Genomic DNA, 24,072 nt, shown 5'->3' with positions numbered 1-24,072 from the left:
GAAGTATTGGACAGTTGCACTAAGTAGTAAGTGTCCTGGAAGGGTTTAGACACAGGAGGGATTAGTTTGTCTAAGCAAAAGTCATTACACATTAACTCAGAGCAAAGTTCTATGGAAAGGGCCACTGGGGGGAACTCTGCCTAGGGTAGATCACAGTGAGGTAATATTTTGGATTTTTTTTTAAAGATAACACCCACATATGCTTTCCTCTTCAGATTAAGGATAATCCCAGTCTTCATCCCCATTAAGTTCTCTGTAGAATCTTCAGTTGTAAGACTGTAAAAGCATGAGTGGAAAGTGGCAATACCTGTAACCCAGAAATTGCTGTGGGGTATGGTGACAGCGCGGTTGAGCCCAAATTCCTTCCGAGCAGAGGGGTCATGGGGGTGCTACTGGTTGTGTGGGTAGCACGCCAGTATGCTTCAAGGTACTCTCCCAGATGTTCACACGCATCCTCCAGCTGATTTTCATCCAATATAACATCAAACATTTCCTGCGGGTGACAAGACAAATCCGTTTTACTTATACTTCACGTTTTAAGCAATGAAACCTAAAATTCCACTTAATGCAGATAATAGCACCCCTAACATCTACTAGCAAATATCACATTGGAGAGACTATGCTGGCAGTTTCTAAAGTTAAAGTCCAGTGAGGAGCTATACAGTTAACCAAGTGCAAATTTGGACATGGTCACGAAAATGAGAGTGCTCATGAAATATTTAGATCTTTCACTATTTAGAAGAAAAAAGATGACGTGAGTGTAAAAGTGTTATATGTAGAAGACAGCAAAAACATATTTATATTTATCCATACATTCCTATAGAACTCAATTGTACTTACTTCAGAATATTAATGGCATTGAAAGAGGCGTTCTCAAAATATTCTGGGCAATGACCATATCATGGGAATAAACATTTCTCCCCCCCAAAATATCTATGTTGAAGGGAATAACATTTATTAAGGCACTTTTCAGGATGTTTGTGAAAATGTTATCTGTCTCATGATAAAGCAACATGGAAAGAAGGTTTAGGATTAATAATAGAAATGCACATTACAGTGATTTCTGCTACCAAAAGATCATTGTGTGAAATGGTTAAAAAAGAACAAGGACCAGGAGTATTTAATTGTGGGAAGGATGGGGTGACACACAGGAAGTATCTGGTATCCATGTTTCTGTCAGGAAGGACTTTGTTCAACATCTGGCCTGTAAACAGGATGTGTTCTACCCCAGAGGGGCAAAGTGGCACTTCAGTGACCCTGCAGCGTGGCTGGGAACACCGACAGGATTTACCCAGGATGCAGATTCCCTGGAGAGACAGTCAGAAAGCCGTGGCACCTCACAGAGAGAAAAGCCATTCCATAGCTAGTGAAAGTACATCCCCAGCTTTCAACCGCTGCATTCACACCTGCCCTCTCGCAAAATCTCCACCACTACCTACCTGCTTTCACAAACTCATTTTGCCAAGATAAGAACCTTTCACTAACGAATCAAATACAGGGTTACTGCCACCAGCACTGATACTGCAGCTAGATTGTAGGTTCACGGAAACTGGATGACTATGAGTTGGTGGTAGGTCAGCCGACTCACCTGCATCAATGTGAGAATTCCCTTAAGCAGAAGTCCCCATGGAAACAATCTTTTCCCCAACATTTATACTGGAGCGTTTTCATCACATTGCTCTCTACTGCATATCTGGACCCTAATATGCAAAGCAGTTTGCAAGTCATTGGTGCAGTGAGAAATGTTTCGCAACTGGGCAAAGAATAAGGTGACTTCAGTCCAAACCGACTGCTGTTTGAGAAGACTCAGCCAGTTCAACTCATGCAGAGGCTTTCCCCTTATTAGTAGACTTCAGGTGTTGGTTTCGTATGTTTTATTTATTCATCAAATATGTACTCAGGACCTATTTTGTGCTAGGTATTGTAAGTGTACAGAAAAGAAAACAGACATCATCCCTTTGCTTAAGAAGCTCCCCTCTTCTAGTGGGAAAGACACGTAATAAACTCCTTAATACCCCAAGTCACACTGGGACTTTAATTCAGAGCAATCTAGAGACAGTTAATGTTCTCAGCTGCAGCTTCCAATTCTGAATTTAGAAGGAGGCCCAGAGACACATGTGAAAGTTGGACTTTAATAAGGGAGGGAAAATTATGAGTAAATCAAAGAATTCTATCTGTAGAGGGAAGAGAATAAAACAGAAGAAGCAACGGAAGAAAGAGACCATGTGGCCCATGAGAGAATGGAAAAACAGCTCGTTCCTACAGAGTCAGGCAACATACACCCTTATAATAAATCCCCTGTTCCACTAAAGTAACTCACAGACATTTCTGCCTTTTGCAATCAAAAGCCCTTTCCCCACCTTAAAGTAACCCATCAAATGTCGAATCTGAGAATTATTCATACTGCTCCGATATGAACTTGCATTCTCTGACAGCTTTGCAGCACTGACTTGAGTGGGACGAGAACAGGCTTACCCCAGAGAATGTTGCACAGACTCAGACAGATGACACAGGGAGAAGAAAGTTGAAACTGGGCAGCACTGGAACAAAGGCCCACTCTGTCAGCCAGTCCAGGCTAACACGGTTCACAGTTTCTAAACTGTGTGTGATTTGGAGGCTGCTGTTTACATAATTTCATTTATGTTAACTGTCTAATTCACCCTCATAGGTCTCATTCTATAATGTGGGTTCTCAACAAGCTGTGGTCTCAAAAACTCAATTTTTTTCCTTTCATAGAGTCCCAAGTTAAAGAACCTCCAAGGACACCTGGACTGAGGGTCCTGACTGTCACAGGACAACAAAGCCCAGAGAGGGCAAGACCAGGCAAGCAGCCCCCACAAAAAAGTATTATTTGAATAAGGTTTATATCCACTTGGCTGTTCCACATGCTACAGCTATACCGTCATGCTGCAGATACAATTAAGCATACAGTTTATTACAAGTAATTTTAACAAAGTACTCCTCTTTGCCAATGGACAGAATTTGTATCCATCAGCACACGGCTGTTTGCTCAAGCCTCAATCATTTCTAGGAAACGATGCTTTTGCACCTGCTAAAAAAGACAGTTATATGATGGAAGATGATTTGAAACTGCTTTCATGCTTTCAAAAGCACAGAGGAAAGCAAATTTCAGCTTCTGAATGAATACTGACATATGCGGCTTATTTTCAACTAAGAAGAATTTCACAGCCTGTATATCTGTGACAATTTTTATTTTCAACTGTTGAGGAAATAACACAGCTGATTAGACCAGAGTGTTAGAAAGTGAGTATAAGGGCATAAATTTTTAAAAATATTATACATGAAATTCAGAGAAGCAGCCCCATGAATTATGCAAACTGGCTTTCCCAATTTTTCAAAAATGTAATGGTTCAAGTCTAATTAGTTCCTTACTGTGCAATACGTGAGGCCTCCAGCATGGGATACGGACTCAGAGAGTTATCTGATCAGCAGAAGAGGGTGTGGGTAATGGGACAGTCACAGGCAGTGAAGAGGGACCCACTCAATGACACCATGCCCTTGGTGAGTGCCAGAGATAGGGTACCACTAAGCTGTTTTCAAAGCTCTACCACGGCAAACGCCTCTGCTATACTGTGATGGGATATTTTCTTTAGCTGAAGTGGGCAGAAATAATGTGGCTGCTAAAGTAAATACATAGTGAACACAGGAGTCAAAACCATTGGAAAACCAGGCACAGTAGGTCCCTTTTCTGGATAAGCTCATTCAGGAAAATGAAATACTAAAGCTTTATAAATAAGAAGAGTGAAACCCAGGCCTCCAGCTCACCCAGCAGTTCAGAGAACTAGATGACAGGGACGAGAGAAAGCAAAAGACTGATGCTGAACTGAATGGACATGAAGAAAATCGGCAATATCTTTTTAAAAAATTTAAGTACTTAACAACAATCTGTCTGGTTCTCCATCCACAGAGCATCACAAAGTTTCCTACGAAAGGCACCTGAATTAGAGCAACCAACTATCCTTATGTGCCCAGGGCTGAGTGTTTTTGGGTACTTGGGACTATCAGTGCCCAAATCTGGAAAACCCAGGGGGCACTGGAATAGTCGTCCTCCTAGTTTTTACAGAACATAGAGCACTTCTCAGTTCCTACAGTGAGAACTGGAGCAGGTCCCATTTACTTCTGGTACATTCTTTGAGGAGGGGAGATACAGAGACAGAGTGTACAAGTCTTTCTTTATAACTATGAAATTCATCCTTTCTAGCACAGAAGGGAATGTCTCATTAAACCTAACATATAATTTGTAATAAGTTTTATCTAGCAAGTTTGGCAAGTTGCTAAACATTTTCTAATAAGAAGTTTATTAAACTTAGAAATTAATTTTGCAAGTTAATTTTACCTTTTTTTTTTAAAGCTGGTGCATGACAGAATACTAGCTAGTGAGGAGATTAAATACAAACTCTCCCATGGTATACGCATTGTTTTACATTTACTTGTTGTGCATAGATAAAAGCTCATGTGGGGAATCTTTCCTATTTCTAGGAGGAAAAAAAATAATAGGGGAGGGTACGCTTTTATTTCTTTGCTACTAGAATAAAGAGATCCTGAATCTGCCACCATTAAAAAAAAACCTGGAAAATACTATTCAGTAAAATAAAATGGCTGAATGGCAACTATGTAATGCTAATTATAAAATAATTAACCAATGTTTCTTTCATATCACAAGTGCATTTTTGATATTATTAAAGCTTTTGAAGTCCTGAGTACTTAACTCAGTGACCAACTAGTGATAGGAAACTGTTACTAAATTAAACAAATCTAGGAGGTATTATGGGGATAAAGGAAAGCCTACCGATATTGTGGGGCTCTAGCAGTTCATCTCAGGTACAGTTTCCAGCTTTAATAAGCTGCACAGGAAAGACAATCAGAATTTGCCACTAATTTCGGGGGTTGGGGGGACATGAAGGCAAAGAGTATCAGTGACTTTGATCCCTTATAGTTCCTGTCTTAACAATCAATGATGTTCATTAATGAACCCACGCACATTTCCTCACTACCCTCCTCCATCCTGTCCATTCCTATTCTTCAAAGAATATAGCAACATCTCCCCGTGTTACTGTCTGTAGAAGCACCCAGTGTTTTTGTTACGTTCAAATTAATCCAATGCTTTGAATCATAGCACTGTTGGGAGTGAACTATCCTTAACTCCATATATCTAAGTTGGGTGGCTAAAATCCCTACAACAAGAGAAGTCTCCTTTGGATTGAGAGAACTAGATCCTATGTGGCCTTGTTTCATGAAGGAAACATCTCAAATTGATTACTGTCTTTTTCAAAAGCAGTATTATGATTAAGCTGTGGATGTCAGAGGCTCTGTAATAGTGAAAGCACCGCTGGTGACAGTACTTTAAATAGATGGATGAATCCACACGATTCTAAATAATTTACATAAAGTGGCTGGAAGAGGGCAGTGGAAAATTACTACCATGATAGCAATATGATCAAGGATACGGGGCATCATTATTCACTTCAGAGTGCTTGTATTTAATAGAATAAATCTGAGTCTATTCAGCAGTGGAAAATAAAGGGTGACAGAAGAGAATTCCTATGGTGACTGTAATGTTAGAGGTTTGCAAGACTCCGTGAGGACATGAGTTCCCCTCTTGCAGAGAGAGCGATCAATGTCATTTTACACGCTCAAAAAAATCACCCAGCTCAGAGAGCCACAGGGTCATCTTATGGTAACACAAGCCAGCTTGTAACTAAGTAGGATTAAAGGATTACATTTCATTTATATATTCAATTGTCTGCCTGTCTACTTTTCTCACCATGTATTATGTAGCTCTTATTACCACAGTACTGGGCCAGTTCGAACTTCGGCCTTCTTAAAATGTACTATTTTCAATTTCTCTGAAAAGGACAAGGGTACTGATACCCAGTGAAAGCAAAATGAAATCTAATCATGTAGTGTATACATGAATATTCCAACTACAAATTCAGGCCAGTCATATTAAAAAAAAAATGGGTCCTAGGTTCATTGGCCCCTCTTCTGTCTGCATCCCACATTTTCTTCTGTGAATCCAGGGCAGTCAATGAGGCACTTCTTCCCTCTTCCAGAGTAGAGCTGTCTGTGGCAGATTAAACATGGCCACATATTCTTTCGACGCTCCCTGCACTGAGATTCTCGGAGAATTTATGTCCTCTCTCCTTGAATCCGCGCAGCTTCTGTGACTCCTTGGCCTGGCAGAATGCTGTAGAAGTGATGCTGTACCATTATCTAAGTCCAATATCTAAGCTTAAGAGATTGGAATGTTTGGCTTTCAGAGCCCTGGGAGCTGCCATGTAAGAAGCCTATATCCCTGTGGGAGAGAGTCCATGGAAAGGTCCAGCAACCATGTGGAGACAAAGAGGAAGGAGCTGGCTAAGCCCAGCCTTCCAGCCATCCCCACTAAGGAACCATGTCAGCCACCGGCTGAATACCACCAAATACTCATTGTTTGAAGTCACTAAGTTTGAGGGAAGTTTATTGCACAGTTATGGATAAACAAAACATTGTCCCAGAACAAGGGTGGCGACTTTGGTGCAACTTTGGTAGGGTGGCTACAGGCCTGCCTCCTGCTTCTATAAACAAAGTTTCACTGGAACACATGCACTCACTTACACATTGGGTATGGTTGCTTCCCTGCTACCAAAGCAGAGTTGAGTAGTTTTGTGAAGAAGACCATAGGGCCCACAAAACCAAAAATATTTGCCTTCAGGCCTTTACTGAAAAAGTTTGCTCACCTCTCTCTTAAAAGAAGCTTCACCAGGGTGCCCGGGTGGCTGAGTGTTGGACTCTTGATTTTGGCTCAGGTCATGATCTCATGGTTTTGTGAGTTCAAGCCCCATGTTGGGCTCTGTGCTGACAGTGCAGACCCTGCTTGAGATTCTCTCTATCTTTCTCCCTTTCTCTCTGCTCCTCCCCCACTCATGCTATCTCTCTCTCAAAATAAATAAATAAACTTAAAAAAAAAAGAGAGAGAGAATCTTCACCTGTGAAACCCAAGCTTCTCTTTCCAGGAGGATATATAATAACCAGTTTGCTGCCATTCACTATCTGATGCTGACTTTGACCAAGTCTTAGGTTCTTTGGAAAGCCAATTCACCTCTCTTGGTCTCAGTTCCCTCCTTTGAAAAATGAGGAGGTTGGACTGGATCAATCTTTCCCTAAAAGTGTTCCACGAAACACTAGATCCATAGGATGCTCTGTGGAAAAATGGTTCCACAGTCAAAATTTAAGGGAAACACTGTATACTATCCTGATGGAGATATAAAACACTCATTAGCATATTAAGGCAACTGTAGTAGAGAAATAAGTTTATCTTTGTTTACATAAGTTGTCTCTTCAAACATTTTTGGTATCAGAACTCTCCCCATAGCACCTGCTGACATCACATGGAGATCATATTGGGAAGAAAACACTCCAGGAAATACTACACTGGCTGCTTTTCAAGGTTCCTTTCTGCTTCAACGATCCCTGAGCCTAGGATTCATTTTTCTGGCTACAGAGAGCTAAGTTTTTTCAGCACTATTTTAGACTTCCCTTTCTAAAGACTGCTGCCTTTAATTTCTTAGCAATGTGCGACTCTGCCAGTATAATTTGCTGACTTTTCAGATTGGAGATGTAGTGGCCAATTAAGCAAGTTGTAAACTCTCCTAGAGGAACTAAAATGACACAGTGATCACCAGTCTTTCAGTGACAATTATAATCATGGTCTTAAAGTAAAGTAGGGACAAATGCAGATACATTTTTAAATTACTACTAGTTTTTATAATCCAAAGATTTTTTTTCACATGTGCCAACATAGAGTGTGAAATTCCTTCTTAGCATTACAAATGCTATTCAAACAATATCAAATGAACATGTTTAATAATGTAAACAGTGTTTAGAAAATATTAAATACAAAGTAACCTTACTTATCCAGACTGCTTGTTTAATATTTCAGGTTATCCGATCAATTACATAAAACAAGAATTTGCTGCAGAGGGGAGCCTGGGTGGTTCAGTCGGTTGAGCGCCCCACCCTGGATTTCGGCTCAGGTCATGATCTCACGGTTTGTGGGTTTGAGCACTCACAGTGTGGAGCCTGCTTGGGATTCTCTCTCTCTTTCTCTCACACTGACCCTCTCCCTCATGTGCACGCACATCTGCCCATGCTATCTCCCTCTCTCTAAGTAAATAAACTTAAAAAAACTTTTGCTGCTGAGACATAATAGAGCAAGACTGTCTCCCAAGTGCCTGAGGCTGTGTGAGATTCCTGACATGTGGACAAGTCCTAAGGGACCTCACAGTATTATTTGCACTTAAGTATGAGCCTATATGTTCTTGGTTCCAGCTATTTCAGAGGTAACAGATGCATTATATACACAACTATTCAATTTTCAGCCCTCTCAGAAGCTAAAATGCCTCAGTTTTAATAGGACACAAGTATTTTCTCTAATAGTCATGAGGAATAAATATTAATAAACTCATTCTCATAAAAAGATCAAACTAAAAAGAAACAAGTTTAATTCACCTAGAAAGTATCTCAAGAAATCACTTACTAAGACTTCTAAAACATTACTCACCGAGACTTATGTATATATTAGCCTAAACCAATGGTTCTCAACCAGGAGTGATTTTTTTTTTTCCCCTAAAGGACATTTGGCAATGTCTCGAGACATTTTGGTGGTCACAATTTGGAAGTTGTTGCTGGCAAGGGATGCTGCTAAACATCCCACAACGCATAGGACAGGTTCCCATAACAAAGAATTATCCAACCTAAACGGTCAATGGTGCTGAATTGGAGAAACCCTGATCTAAACCACTCTTTTGGGTTGGCTGGCTGGCTCAGGTGGAAGAACATGTGGCTCTTGATCTCAGTGTCATGACTTCAAACCCTGTGCTGGGTGTAGAAATTACTTAAATAAATAAAACTTAAAAAAAAACACTTTTAATCTATAAGACATTTCTGAAGTAATATCTGTAAGGATATTATGATCTACCAAATTGTTTGCTAAGAGCTGACTTAGTCAACTGCAATCTATTTTTTAAAAAGTGAAGTGTAGTTGACATATTCTATCAGGACACACTGATTTGACAATTGTATACATTACAGAATGCTCACCACAAGTGTAGTTGCCATCTGTCACCATAAAAAGTTATTACAAATTATTGACTATATTCCCTATGCTGTACTTTTCATCCCCATGGCTTATATTCATTTATAACTGGAAGTTTATACCCTGTAATTCCCTTCACCTATTTCCCCTGCCTCCCCTCTGGCAATCATCAGTTTGTTCTCTGTATTTGAGTCTGTTTTCTCCTCTTGTAGCCAACTGGAATCTTATTAGATTATACAGTCCTTGAAGGCAGGCATGTGCCTTTGAATCCCTAGCACCTAGCAAGGTAACAGGCCTAATGCTTGAATAATATTTGCTAAATGTCATTCTTGTAAGTGAGCCACATGGAATTGAGATGACCAAATATTTGAGTTTGTCTGACTTAACCATACGGTGACGTGGATACTATGTCCTCAGACATGCTCACGGACCATCGGTAGAAGTATCTGATCTTAATGCCATTTTGTTTGTTTGTTTGTTTAGCTTCTTTTTTTTAATTCAATTTTTAATTTTTTAAAATTTACATCCAAATTAGTTAGCATATCGTGCAACAATGATTTCAGGAGTAGATTCCTTAGTGCCCCTTACCCATTTAGCCCATCCCCCCTCCCACAACCTCTCCAGCAACTCTCAGTTTGTTCTCCATATTTATGAGTCTCTTCTGTTTTGTCCCCCTCCCTGTTTTTATATTATTTTTGTTTCCCTTCCCTTATGTTCATCTGTTTTGTCTCTTAAAGTCCTCATATGAGTGAAGTCATATGATTTTTGTCTTTCTCTGACTGACTAATTTCACTTAGCATAATACCCTCCAGTTCCATCCACATAGTTGCAAATGGCAAGATTTCATTCTTTTTGAGTGTCAAAAAGAATGATCTTAATGACATTTTGAAACAATGAGGATATCACTTTACTTGACATATTTTTTGCTTTTAAAATTTAAAAAAAATTTTTTTAAATGTTTATTTTTTAGAGAGAGAGAAACAGAGCACAAGCAGGGGAGGGACAGAGAGGGGCAGAGAGAGAGAGAGAGAGAGAGAGAGAGAGAGAATCCAAAGCAGGCTCCAGGCTCTGAGCCATCAGCACAGATCCCGACCCGGGGCTCAAATTCACAAACCGTGAGATCATGACCTGACCCGAAGTCAGACGCTTAACCCACTGAGCCACCCAGGTGCCCCTCTGCTTTTTTTAAATACTCTTCTCTTCCTTGGGCTCCATGGCCTTCATGGTTTCACTAACATCTCTACACTGATTACTTCCAAAATCTAGATAGAATCAGTCTTGCAGTTGAAAAGGGTCTTAGACACTATATCCTTCAGCCTTCACCAGAAGAGATTCCTCCCACATCTTGACATCTGTTTCTAGAGGCCACTCCACCTCCACCCTGCCTTCAAATGAATGCAGTGAGAGACTAGGAGCTCAGTACTTAGAAAGGCATCCCATTCTTCCTGGCATTTGCATTTGAGTAGACTTGTAAAATGCCTTGCTCCTTGTGGATGAGTCTGCTCACTCTGTCCAGTGAAATTAGACACACCTACCTGCTCTCTAGTCAACACAGATCTGCTCCCAAAACTTCTGCAGATCTTGGGGCCACCTCAGGGACCTCACAGAACTAGGCTGCCTGCACAGCGTAGACCCTTCTACCTCTCTGAAGGTAGATATGATCAACAAATTTTGAGGTATTAATCTGTGTTTCTCCTTTTGTTTTTTTTTTTTGTTTTTTTTTTTTTTTTTTTTTTTTTAATGTTTTTTATTTATTTTTGAGACAGAGAGAGACAGAGCATGAACGGGGGAGGGGCAGAGAGAGAGGGAGACACAGAATCAGAAGCAGGCTCCAGGCTCTGAGCCATCAGCCCAGAGCCTGACGCGGGGCTCGAACTCACGGACCGCGAGATCGTGACCTGAGCCGAAGTCGGCCGCTTAACCGACTGAGCCACCCAGGCGCCCCTGTGTTTCTCCTTTTGTATTTCCCCCTTTTCTTTTCTACCACTCATGCAGGTGGCAGGGTCTGGGCTTCCTTGTCTGGGGGGCAGGGGAGGGGGTGCTATGGCAGGAAATTGCCAGCTCTCCATTTCCCTTCCTGGGTTTTGTTTCCCAAAAGCCTAAATTGGTTGGAGAGATTTTGCTAACTGACTTAGGAAACAATAGAAGGTGGGGATGCTTTTAGATACAACAAAAGCAAAGAGGAAGTTCCGTTAATAGCAACAGTGGGGGAAAAGAGGGAGACACCTCCTCTCCCCCAGACATGGAAGAGAAAGGAACTCTCCTGCCAATGTCCCAGAGAGGAGGCGCTTATCTAAAGATTCCCTGCCTTACCAAAGATTCTCTGCTCCAGATGAGGTTTGATGCAGCAGAATATCCATCCTTAAGGACCACATGGGCATGGCCAATGGTTGTCTGAACTGGAACTCCCCCCCGACAACTCCCTCAACTTCCTCACCAACCCCCACCCTACCCCACCCCCAGCCCCCATCCCTGCCCAGTTGAGGTCTTTGTTCTGCCCTGAAGATATTTCTTGCACAGCAAAGTTGGGGCCAAAGATTCACCTGCACTACACAGCTCTGTGCAGAGGTAGAGAGGCATGGGAAACAGAGCTTTGTTGGAGTCAGACAGATCTAGGGTTGAATCTTGGGGGTCATTTACTAATTGTCCCCTCCAACAAATTTCTTAGTCAGGGACTTAGCTTCTTTCCCTTCTAGAAAGCAGGGATAGTGTTATCTACTAGAGTACTCTCAGATTTCCTGGAAAATTTGCTGTGATGAGTGAAGTCAGCAGAAACCCCGGGATGGGGGTTAGGGGACCTTGGCACCTTCCAGAACCACTACAGCATTCAAGCCAAGGCCACGCTCTCCACAGGCTCCTCCTAGCCAGTGCCTGAGCACAGCGTGGGGACTAGAGCCTGGACATTTCTGCCAACATGTGACAAACATGCAAGAAATCTGCATCTCAGTCTGAGGCTCCTTCTATCCATTTCTCCTTCCTTCCTCCTTTCCTTTCATGAGATTAGACTTAACGTGTGATCAGAAGGCTCTCCCGCCTTGTTCTGCCCCCTTTCTCAGGCATTTTCTCCAATCAATTTTCAGTTCTAATTCCATTTAGGTGTCTGCTTCCCAGAAGACCCAAACTGATACAACTCTACATAAAACTATTCTAAAAATTGGAAACAATAGCATAGTTCCTAGCTTTTGGTAACTGTTCGATAAAGGTTAACATCCTTTAGCTGGGAAAGATTATAGAGTCAGGGCTGGGTAATACATTCTTCAATATACATGTAGTGCTTTAATCATACATTCCATTTTGCAAGTGGACTTCATTCATAGGCCATGTGTAGTGAGGCTTCTTGACATAGCACTCCAACTATCCAAATTATCTGTGGACAGGTAACCAGGCGTGTATATAGGTGGGTGGGGCTGTGAGGGCAGGAAACTGGCTTTGACACCAGATAGATCTAATCTAATCCTAATTTACTGTGTTACCTTAGTAAAATCATTTAACCTCTCTGTCTCTTCAGTCGCTTCATCTACAAATGGGGATAATATTGCCTACTTTACTAGATAACAGTGAAGATTAGAGATAATCTATGTAAAGCATCTAGCACAGTATCTGGCCTATCCAATAAAAGGATGCATCATACTCTTATTGCCTTTCATTCACTCACTCGCCAAAAAAAATATTTACCGTGGGCCTACCATAATAAAGGACTGAGATAAAACAGTAAAACGGACAGGGACAGATCCTTACAGAGCCTGGCAGGTTAGGCATGGCACAATGCAAAGTACATCCAATAATTATAACAGAAACACCTAGATGGTGCTTAGTATGTGCCAGTCCCTGTTCTAAGAGCTAAGAGTCACTCGTTGAATCTTTATACCAACCCAGTGAGGTAGACACTTGCTGAAGATTACATAACTAGTGTGGACTTGAACACAGGCAATTTGGCTCCACAGTCCATACTTTTTACAGCTATGCTGTATTGTCTCTCTAAACATCTGAACTAGATTTTATGCTTCTACAGAGCATAAATGATCCTTACACAAGTATATGAAAAAATCTAGTGAATCAAATCAGTAGGAAAGACAGTTATTTCCTTTAGACAAACACAGGCACAGAAGTAGTAAATCAGCTGAGCAGGAGTAGACATTGATCAGCCACTGGTGACCCATATGATAGCAGTTATGTCCCCCAACACCCACCAAAATCTCTGCCATTTTCTTGGCTTCCAACTCAGCAGCTGTTTTCTGGCAATGGGACTAGGAGTAGAGTTGCTATAATATGGTTTTTCATTTTTCTTAACCCTGACTTCTTCTTTATCTGCTATAACCACAGGGCTCTTCTTGTTCCCATAAATTCTCAACCTTCAAGGTCCTATCTTTTCTGCCTACTGGAACTTCCTGGCAGAAAAGTTAAAGAAAAGTCAAATCAGTATGTTTTATTTTTCTTCTCTGTTCATAAAAGTGCCGACATGACTGGATTAAGTAGTTTGCTGAGTGTTTGCGAGGTAATCAAGGTAGCAGGCAAGGACATCAGACGCTGAACACTAGGTTTAGTTCTTACTACATGGCAGACACCCCCCGTTTCTGGATGCCTGAATGTAGCCAACATGACAGCAGCAGTTTGTTTGAAAAATACCTTAATGTTTACGACAACATGTCATTGCCATCATTCTAGAACAAAAATGGCAATGGTAACATGAAAACAAACAACAACGACAACAACAACAAAACCACCACTCTCTCCTGTCTAGGCAAGAATGATTATGACTAAACACGATGGTACTTACTGGGGGGCATTGTGCAAGTTTATCAGCTGCCACCAGTTGAACATTTAAGTGTTTACTTTGGGACTTTCCTCTAGATTTAATCAACCGCTGTAAAACCTGATAGAAGAAGACATAAATCAACAAGTTAAAAGAAAACTAAAAAAAAAAGACAAGATCTTTTAAATAGTCTGTTTAAGCCCTGAGTATTAATAGAGAAGAAATACAATATGAAAAACCATACATATATATATATATATATATATATAGAAACTCTGTAATGACATCACCCACTTACACTGGCTCTCAGTTATAGTGGATTTGATAGGTTCATCCTATTCTCGCTCCGTGTGAGGCCTTGGTGGGATCTTGAGTTCCCGCCCTAGATTTTACCCAGAGAGTTCAAAGAGAGCCCTGCAAAAGTGGAGGAACTGATCTGTACCAGGTCATTTATGTCCATATTCAGTTGAGTAATATTTTAGTTCACTATCTCAATGTTAGATAAATATCAGTCATTTATATATTTGGTTCTTTGGGTCACTGATAATTATTAAGGTGTTCCAGTTTAACTTTACCTTAATAAGAACGATTTTATGATAGAAATCTAGGCAAAACATTTGCACTGGCATATTGCTACATATAAACCAGTGAATATCTGTTCTATAAAGGCTATAACCGCATTTGCCATATACTCCCCTCTCCCTTACTTTTTAAAGCTGAAACAGGGTTCTTCCCCCAAAACAGTACTAGTCAGTGAGGCTCTATGATAACTCAGTGCATATATCCATAGTTACCCCTGTTCCTACACTTAATGACCCCATGGTGACTGGAGCAGGGGTGATGGAGGTTAAAATCTATTCTACTGCAGTGAAGGATGCTTGAATCTCCTTCAGTTCTGGGCCAAATAGACCTCCAGGTGGTCAAGGCAATTTCAATCCATTCTAATGGTTCTCCAAAGGCCCAGGTTTGGTCAGGATCCCCAAATCCATCCTGTGCAGAACCAGTGCCCAGAGAGATGGAAAGCTGAGGGGTTGGGGAAGGGCACAGCTTCTCTAGACATTCTCCACCTGTGACAGATGACTGGTTGGAAGCTGAATTGGCATTTTAGCACTAAACTGCACTCTTGGAGGCATTGAAAATAAACTAATTATTAAGCTTGTACCTCTCTAGAATATCTATTTCACATTACTTATTACAGTATCATCTACCTTTGCAGCATAAAGACACATGGCAGATATCCCATTGTGTTTAATCACAGCGTATCTTATTCCTTAAAGAAGCCAATCTAAGCATATATATACACACATCAATTACTTTTCCATAATAGATTCTATACAGTAATGTTTGACTCTATACACGATAAATGTAGATTCCTTTCTTGAATTACATACTCTCTCAACTGGGGAGAGAAGATAGGTGTTACAAGAATCAATACTACTCAAGACATTTACTCGGACAGAACATAAGTCTCTGAAAAGCCATACTTTACTTTTCCTCACCTTTCTTAATCTTTTGTTTCTATTTTGCTCTTGCATAACTGCCCAGTTGGGGAACCACAACAGACAGGGAACTTCTTTAAAACAATGGCTATTCTTTATTTGCTATCTTAGGATTTCTAGAAGCTGTACAGACTACAGGAATTAAAAACCACCCATTAAAAAGGGCCTCAAATGTGGAGAAACGGGAACCCTCTTGCACTGTTGGTGGGAATGCAAACTGGTACAGCCACTCTGGAAAACAGTGTGGAGGTTCCTCAAAAAATTAAAAATAGACCTACCCTATGACCCAGCAGTAGCACTGCTAGGAATTTACCCCAAGGGATACAGGAGTACTGATGCATAGGGGCACTTGTACCCCAATGTTTATAGCAGCACTCTCAACAATAGCCAAACTGTGGAAAAAGCCTAAATGTCCATCAACTGATGAATGGATAAAGAAATTGTGGTTTATATACACAATGGAGTACCACGTGGCAATGAGAAAGAATGAAATATGGCCCTTTGTAGCAACGTGGATGGAACTGGAGAATGTGATGCTAAGTGAAATAAGCCATACAAAGACAGATACCATATGTTTTCACTCTTAATGTGGATCCTGAGAAACTTAACGGAAACCCATGGGGGAGGGGAAGGGAAAAAAAAAAAAGAGGTTAGAGTGGGAGAGAGCCAAAGCATAAGAGACTCTTAAAAACTGAGAACTAAATGACGGTTGATGGGGGGTGGGAGGGCGGGGAGGGTAGGTGATGGGTATTGAAGAGGGAATCTTTTGGGATGAGCACTGGGTGTTGTATGGAAACCAATTTGACAATAAATTTCATATATTAAAATAAATAAATAAAATTAAAAAAAATAAAAAGGGCCTCAATAAGATACTCTCCTTACTCATGAACAAAAAAAGCACAGAGCAAAGACTATTTCAAAAGAAATGAGCTTCTAATTCTTAAGGCAGAAATGAGGTAATTACCTTTGGAGATGAAACTTTAACATGAACAATAATTGGCGCTAAAGAAGTCTTTATAAGCTGTGCTGGGTGATTGATGGTGTCTGCGTCAAGAACAACCAGTTGCAAAGATCTTGCCAACTCAAAGATTCTTTCAATTTCACTTTGCACTTCCGCTAAAAGGAGAAATAATAAACAACAGGACATGGTTATTTTTATTAATTAGTTCTTATATGTAAAACCATTTAAAACCATTTGGATGTTTGTCTATATTGCACAACAGAACATTCTGAATTTCATGCTTCTGTTAACTTAAGATCTTTCCTAAAGAGAGAGAGATGGGTTGTGTTTTTCATAAAACCAAAAAATTGGTGGAAAAAAATTGAGATGGCTCTCTTGACTCACTTCTTACACTTGCCCTGATATTCAGCTACTTATATAGCTATGTTGTTTTTGATTATTGCTTTGTTCCAAAGAACTTTTATTTTAGCTATAAAAGCTAAAACCACAATTAGGAAAGAATTGAAATACATGCAGAGCAACATTGCATAGAAAGCAAATTATACTGAAATATTCCAGCTAAGCAAGAATTTATATATCGATATTTTGTGAATATGTTTTTAAAAAAATCCCACAATTCATCTGTTTTGACTGATGTGCACATTTTTGTATCCAGGGTTAAATGTTCTGGGTCTACACTTATGTTAACAAACTGCTACGCTTTAATTCAAGTATTAGGGCCAGTACACTTGTTCTAAGGCATAATCTTCAGCATTAAAAAGAAAAACAACTAAGGCCAATTATATTATAAATGCTGCAATGCCTTGAGAATGCAAATCTATTCAATTGGCTGTAACAGCCAAGTGACTGAAATCTCTGTGTGAATCTGGTCGAATAAAAAAATCTAGTTATTTGTCTGAAGTACTCTAGCTATTTTTAAAGCAAAGCAGATTACCTATAAAAACATAATACATCTTTCTAAAACATAAAAAACTTTTTCACATATGTTTTATAAATCATCTGACTTACTGGGTCATGTGTAAAGTCTGAATTAGACTACTTAATTTTCAGAGAGATGATCTTATTTTGCTTTTTACTTACTTTTATTTTTGGCCTATTTATTACAGGCATGACCCAGCAATGTTGTAATCTCATTTAAATTACACAGAGCAGACAAGTTACCTAATTTAAATAACTTCAAAGATGGCCTAAGTAAGAGGTGATGTTGCTCTAAAAATAACTCTAGAAGAGTTTCTACCACAATGTTGTGATTTGTTTTGCTTATCCAGTATACATTCAAGTTCACGTCACCCACCACAAGCCAAAACCTTCCATAACCAAACATACAGACAAGGTGTGTGGGATCATGGATGTTCAAGACTATCATGTAACTCTAATTTGGGGGGCTTTGCATAATAGCATAAAATTCTGACTTCCCACCAAATCACTGATGTTTAATGCATGATTTGTATTAGAAATATGAATTTAGAGAGTCAACATAGCAATCATTGTTCATATCATCCAATTCCAATGGTCTGAAAGATGTCATGTTACTTTGGACTGTGAGTAGCTCTCAAGGTATTTATGTAAAGAATCTGGACAATTAGGCTTATTTGCAAAATTCTTCTGAAGTCACCTAGTACATTTGTCAATAATAAATAACATACCCATCCCTTTTTTCTCACATGTCAAAAACACTTTTTAAAAAAAGAGATCTTTCTTATGAGAGAAGTTCAGAAAATAAATTTTATTTTTATTGTAGTATATTTCAGCCTCAGGCTGTTGGGGTGTGTTCTCCATTTGTTGTTGTCATTAAATTGACACTGGTTTAAGGTAACTCCTGGCCAGGACTGTTGTAGAACAAGTCTGCATTGCTTTAAGTTTCAAATCTGAATACAACATTTTCTCAAGTAGCAAAATGGCAGTGAGGCAAACTGGACTGCTCTGGTATAAAGAATCCTTGAGACACACTGTGTAAATAACTCAGAAATGCCTGGGCCTTATTTACTCTACACCAGCAATGAGATAAGTGTGGTTTTTGACCTGTGCGGAGGGCAAGCACATCCAGAGCTTAGGCAACACAAAACTCTTAGGCAATGGCATTCCAGCACAAGTGGAGAGGTGATCAGGCAAGCAAGCCAGGAGGCTGCACACGGCCACACTATATACTAGAGTGGGTCCCTATGTGGATAATAGGTATATAGAATTCAATACCTAAACTGTCTGAGAAAGAGAATGGCATGTGTATCTACATAGCTCATTTTTCTTAAAAACTTGGAGCAAGCCCAGCAATCCTGACTTTCCATGCTGATTCTCAGAAGGTTCCAAAGGAAGTTTCACCATGATCTTACTACAGACAAATGGGGCTCTGAGAAATTTGGACTATGATGCTGGAGGGACCTCAATGAACACTTCTATAACTTGACCACAACTGATCTAGATCCACTTCTCTCTAGCATCTCTGACACCTGTGATCTTTCTTATATCCAAATGCTTAAACTACTTCAATGCCTCCTTTGGGTTCAAAACAACATTGCCCAAAGTGAATACCCTGGAACACTAATCCCGTAAGATATCCTAAGGGGAAAAAGAGATTTTTTTTTTTTGCAGGCTATAATAATTTCTTTTGGAATTTCAAACATGCATTACCCTTTGTATCTTAATGGCTCTTCGAAGTCTTGCAGTAAAGAAATCTGCCAATTGTTTAATCCAAATTTCCAAATTTATCTGACTGAGGAAAATGTTTGGATGTAACAACTATTAGTATCTTTTAGAACCCACATTTCATAGAATCTACCTTGGAGGAGGTTTCTTTAGCAAGGCATACTAGAGCCCTAACATACTAGCCTCAACATACTTTTTCAGTCTCTTTCCCTGTTGCTCTCAAACCATGCCACCCACTCTCTTTTTTTAAGTATGCTGTGCACAAACTATTTATTTATCACCTACACAGTGTTTTTTACATGTTGATGCCTTTGGACATTCTTGTCTTCCATGAAGAACCAGCTCATATATAACTTCTTTGAACTCTTCTCTTTCACCTCTTACTCCCTACGCTTCTTTCTTTATACCCCTAGCTTTTTGTTCATAAATCTATTATCAGACAGTATTTTAACCACCTGTCCCTTCTTTCTGTTGGCTTATAGGTAAGACACTTTGTCTTTAGTTAGTTTGTACTTACTAAGTCTGGCATAATTTGTGGCATATAACAATAACCATGTGATGAGGAAATCTACAAATGTGCATTAACAAGCAGGCAAATGGACATAAGTGGCTCACATAGGGATTATTATAATAGATTTCCATTAAATTAATTCCAATGGCTATAGGTGTATGAATTTACAAAGCAAAGGAAAAAACCAGTGAACTGACACTGCCTTGTTTCTTCATCAATATTTACACTAGCTCCACTCCACTGACTGAAACAGGTGACTAGATTACACAGAATGACTTCAAAGAATGTCCATAAAACCCTTGGCTGGTATAGATGGTTAGAGTCAGGCAACCTCACTTATGCACCTAAGTGTTTTTTAGTCTCTCATTATTTATCAGAAGAAGAAGTAATTAAAAGTCAAAGGCACTTTGTGGAGTGAGGAGAGTGGAAGAGGGAAGAACAGAGAACAAATGCTTGTTCAAGAAATCTTCAGTCTAACTTTTCCAAAGAAGACATCCAGATGGCCAACAGACACACAAAAAGATGCTCAACATCACTCATCATCAGGGAAACACAAATCAAAGCCACACTGAGATATCACTTCACACCGGTCAGAGTAGCTGAAATGAGCAAATCAGAAAACAACAGATGCTGGTGAGGATGTGGAGAAAAGGGAATCTTCTTGCACTGCTGGTGGGAATGCAAACTGGTGCAGCTGCTCTGGAAAACAGTGGAGGTTCCTCAAAAAATTAAAAATAGAACTACCCTATGACCCAGCGATAGCACTACTAGGAATTTACCCAAAGGATATATATATATAAGAGTGCTGATACATAGGGGCACTTGTACCCCAATGTTTATAGCAGTACTTTCAACAATAGCCAAATTATGAAAAGAGCCTAAATGTCCATCAACTGATGAATGCATAAAGAAGATGTGGTTTATATATACAATGGAATACTACTTGGCAATGGGAAGGAATGAAATCATGCCATTTGCAGCAATATGGATGGAACTGGAAGGTATTATGCTGAGTGAAATAAGTCAGTGAGAAAAGGACAGATATCATATGTTTTCACTCATATGTGGATCTTGAGAAACTTAACAGAAAACCACATGGGAAGGGAAGGGGGAAAAATAGTTACAAACAGAGAGGGAGGGAGGCAAACCACAAGAGACTCTTAAATACAGAGAATAAACTGAGGGTGGATGGGGGAGGGTGGCGGCGAGGGGAAAATGGGTGATGGGCATAGAGAAGGGCACTTGTTGGGATGAGCACTGGGTGTTGTATGTAAGCCAATGTGACAATAAATTATATTCATAAAAAAAAGAAATCTTCAGTCTAATTTGGCATCCTTGTCTCTCACAGTATTTAACTTTAGTCACCTAATCTGATTCATCATCATCAACTCTTCCATTGTTACCACCTCAAGGTCAAAATTACTGTCTCTTTAAGAGTGTTTCACTCAGCATGTGAGGGATCTAAATACAAAACTAAGGAAAGAACCACTGATGTCCAAGCTCCTGCCTTCACAAGAACAAACAACTATTCATTTGGTACGTTTAACATTCTTTTTATAAAGCAACCATGCAGCAGACATTTATTGAACAATTACCATGTGCCAATCCCATGCTAGGAATATACAGATGATACTTTGTAGCCTGTTTGCAATCTGTACAATTCTTAGTGCAGGGCCAAGGTATAGCCTTCAATGAATTCTCGATGGGATGTTTAGGCATGCAAGCGATCTTGGAATTTTTTTGTTTTCTATCATCATCTCAGTAGTTTAAGAAAATATAGTGACAGAGAAGACCCTTATCTTTCCCACTCTGCCCATAAGGGAGGAGGTAGCAAAACAAACTGCCCTCAGAATGTGAATGCAAAGCAGACTCCTAGAAAGTTATAAGTGGACTGCACCACTCTTGGCAATCATAGAAACCACAAACAGGCTTTTGAGATGAATGTCATGATTGCCCAGCAGTGTGGACTTGTTTGTGTGGATGGTAATTCCATCTTCCACAGCCCTGCTCATAACATGGTGTTATGTAGCTAACAATATAAGGTGTCTTCCATTTTCCATCATGGTGAATTTCATAATTCTTTCTAACTAGTGCTCCAGGAAAGACACATTTAAACTCCCTACATGTTATTAATGCTCATTGCTATTTCCACTTAAAGATGCGACTGTTCTGGATACTACCAGCTAGCAGCAGAAGCTATACTAAGACACCGTTATCTAGCTTTCTTCTAAAGATCTGAGAAAGTTGAACATCTCATTTCTTTTCATGTCAGCTGTGACTCAGGTATGGCATATCATTAGCATCACTGAGAAACTTGGGCAGAGTAGAGATGAGTGCTTTCACTTGGTTAGGCAGTAGCAGACCAGGGGAGCCCAATGAGGGTTCTTCCCACCAGACTACTGATTAATTAATTGACTAGAGCTGAGACAGAGGAGGCTCTGGCTGTTGAAGGAGTCTGCTCCCTTCTTTTCCATGATAGCATTCTCTTCAGTTAATCAGCACTTCCCCATTCAGAATGGGGAGAAGACTGGAAAAGACATTCACAAGTGAAACATGTGTCATCCCACTCCGAAAACACAGCTTGGAGAAGTACCATATTTGAACATCTTACCTAAGCTGGACCGAGTGTTCGAACGTTCAATTATTGCTCGCTTGCTGGGATTATTTAGGACAGACCTCTTAGCAAGAGAAATGTCAGCTGTCACTCTTGTTATTGATATCCTATGAATAGGAACACAGAACAGAACAAGCCAGTAGAAATGTTATGGGGCTCTCAAGTGATTTATAACCACAGTATTTAGTAACCACTTTACATACTGCATTGCAACCACAGTATAATAAACATCGCCACAAGTATTTTAAATAGGCTTTGGCTAGTATTAAAAATATAAGTCAGGTATAATGGAGGAAGGTTCTGGCTATTTAACCAAAACAAAAAGCAAACCTGTGGTTAAAAACAAAGCTCTTCCTCCACTACTGTCTAGCTTGTCAAATTCTCTTTATAACGCACACCACACCAGGCGGGAATCAAAATATGTGAATAAACATGCTCTTTCTAGGAAGCATCAATACAATTTCCCTACACTTCACAGTTGATTTGCTCTTGAATGAGACCTTCAGGAACTACAAATGTTCTGCCCAGGCATATCAACCAGAGGGGAAAACCCTGTTCATTTTCATCAACACTCAACCAGTTGGTAGTGATGTTGTATTCCTGATGCCTAACAGTTAATTCATGATACAAGAAGCATCTCTCCACGAGCCCAAAGGAATGTTTCATTTCGAAGAATATGGAAAATATGACTTCTATTCTGCCTGCACAAGATCCGTCAGCATATTTGCTTAGGACTCTGAATGCATAAAGTGGAAAGACATAAGACACTATAGTTGAGGGCAATGTGAGGATTGCGCCCGGATTTTGGCAAGTCAGAAAGTTTCCTGCAGTTACACAAGAGAAGAATAAAGCAAAGAAGTTGCAGATGAACAAAGAGAGGAGTCCATATGCATATGATTTATCAAATGAGAATCTCTGGAATTTACAGCCTTAAAATTCTTTATTTTAAACCGTGACTGATGAATTTCAGGTTATTATCTACCTGTAGAATGCAAAGCATGCCTCTCTAAGCCAGTTACTGCCACCATGGACCTTTCCCCATTCTCATTTTCAGAGCTTTGGCAGAGTTCTGGAATGGAGACAAGAGAGTAGTGCCCCTTCCTTTTTTGCTCAGTGCACCCATTTGCCTTCATTTTTATATTCCTTTGGTGACTGGTGCAGGGAAGAGGTAGAGTTGATATCAATTACTGAGCCATAGTTTTGGTATACTATCAGCACTCTCAGGAGACTCTTCACCTGACTTCAGTGACCCAAAGCCTTAAGGAAAATTTAAAGTATTCCTTGTCACAAATGGTTCTTTAAAGCTATACAGGCTATCTAAAAGTTCTGATACCATTTTAACGCAAAGCACCTTCTTGTGTCATTGTATTGTATTTATATGCTGTAGATGGTCAGTGAGTTTTAAATTCTTAATGTTTTTAGAATTTTTAGTCACTAATAAATTATTGGAGTCATCTTCATATTATCTTCTACAGAAACCAAGAGTTTTGTGAAATACCTCTGGGCCACTGAGAACACCAAGGGGAGGCTGAGTTGGCAGACCTCCAACTTTCCTACTTTCCATGTCAGGCAAACGCCTCTGCATTTCTGTTTTCTACATTGGGGCTTTATATATGATTTCCTTGTAAAAAGCTGCCCAACTGCTAAAAGACATTGGAAAACACTGGTCAAGTACAACTGCTTCATTTTACCAAGAAAACAGACACAGAGAGGAAGTTCCACATGATTAGTTAGAGACTAAGAAGACCTGAAACACAGGCTCCTAAGCACCAGGCCAATCCTTAGTCACCTGAGTGATGATAAGTCTCACAGAGCTTCAGTTTTCTTCTCCAGCAACCCCAAATCCCCAGATGTAAGCCAAATCATCAAGTGCAGATGCAATCGATCTTGGCCATGTGCAGAGAAGTGGTCAGGACTTTAGTCAGCTTAAAGTCAAGGGAATCCCATGTCTGAGTCTGCATTACTCAGTTGGCTTTTGCAACTTGAAGTAGGAA

At 39.9% G+C, this 24,072-nt stretch overlaps 1 protein-coding gene across 1 annotated transcript in view; it reads right to left on the bottom strand.

The window, feature by feature from the left end:
• CACNB4 (calcium voltage-gated channel auxiliary subunit beta 4) overlaps positions 1-24,072 on the bottom strand; it is a 254,356-nt gene that overhangs the window by 8,560 nt on the left and 221,724 nt on the right. Inside the window, exons 10-13 of the mRNA XM_047869342.1 lie at positions 22,076-22,185; positions 16,314-16,465; positions 13,875-13,970; positions 308-493 (exon numbers count right to left, since the gene is read on the bottom strand). Of these exons, the coding sequence (XP_047725298.1) occupies positions 308-493; positions 13,875-13,970; positions 16,314-16,465; positions 22,076-22,185 (544 nt within the window). The remainder of the gene's footprint in view (positions 1-307; positions 494-13,874; positions 13,971-16,313; positions 16,466-22,075; positions 22,186-24,072) is intronic.

This window comes from Prionailurus viverrinus, chromosome C1 (genome assembly GCF_022837055.1).
Source record: "Prionailurus viverrinus isolate Anna chromosome C1, UM_Priviv_1.0, whole genome shotgun sequence".
Taxonomy (NCBI): domain Eukaryota; kingdom Metazoa; phylum Chordata; class Mammalia; order Carnivora; family Felidae; genus Prionailurus; species Prionailurus viverrinus.
The sequence above is the reverse complement of the archived record's forward strand: the minus strand, read 5'-3'. Positions and strand labels throughout refer to the sequence as shown.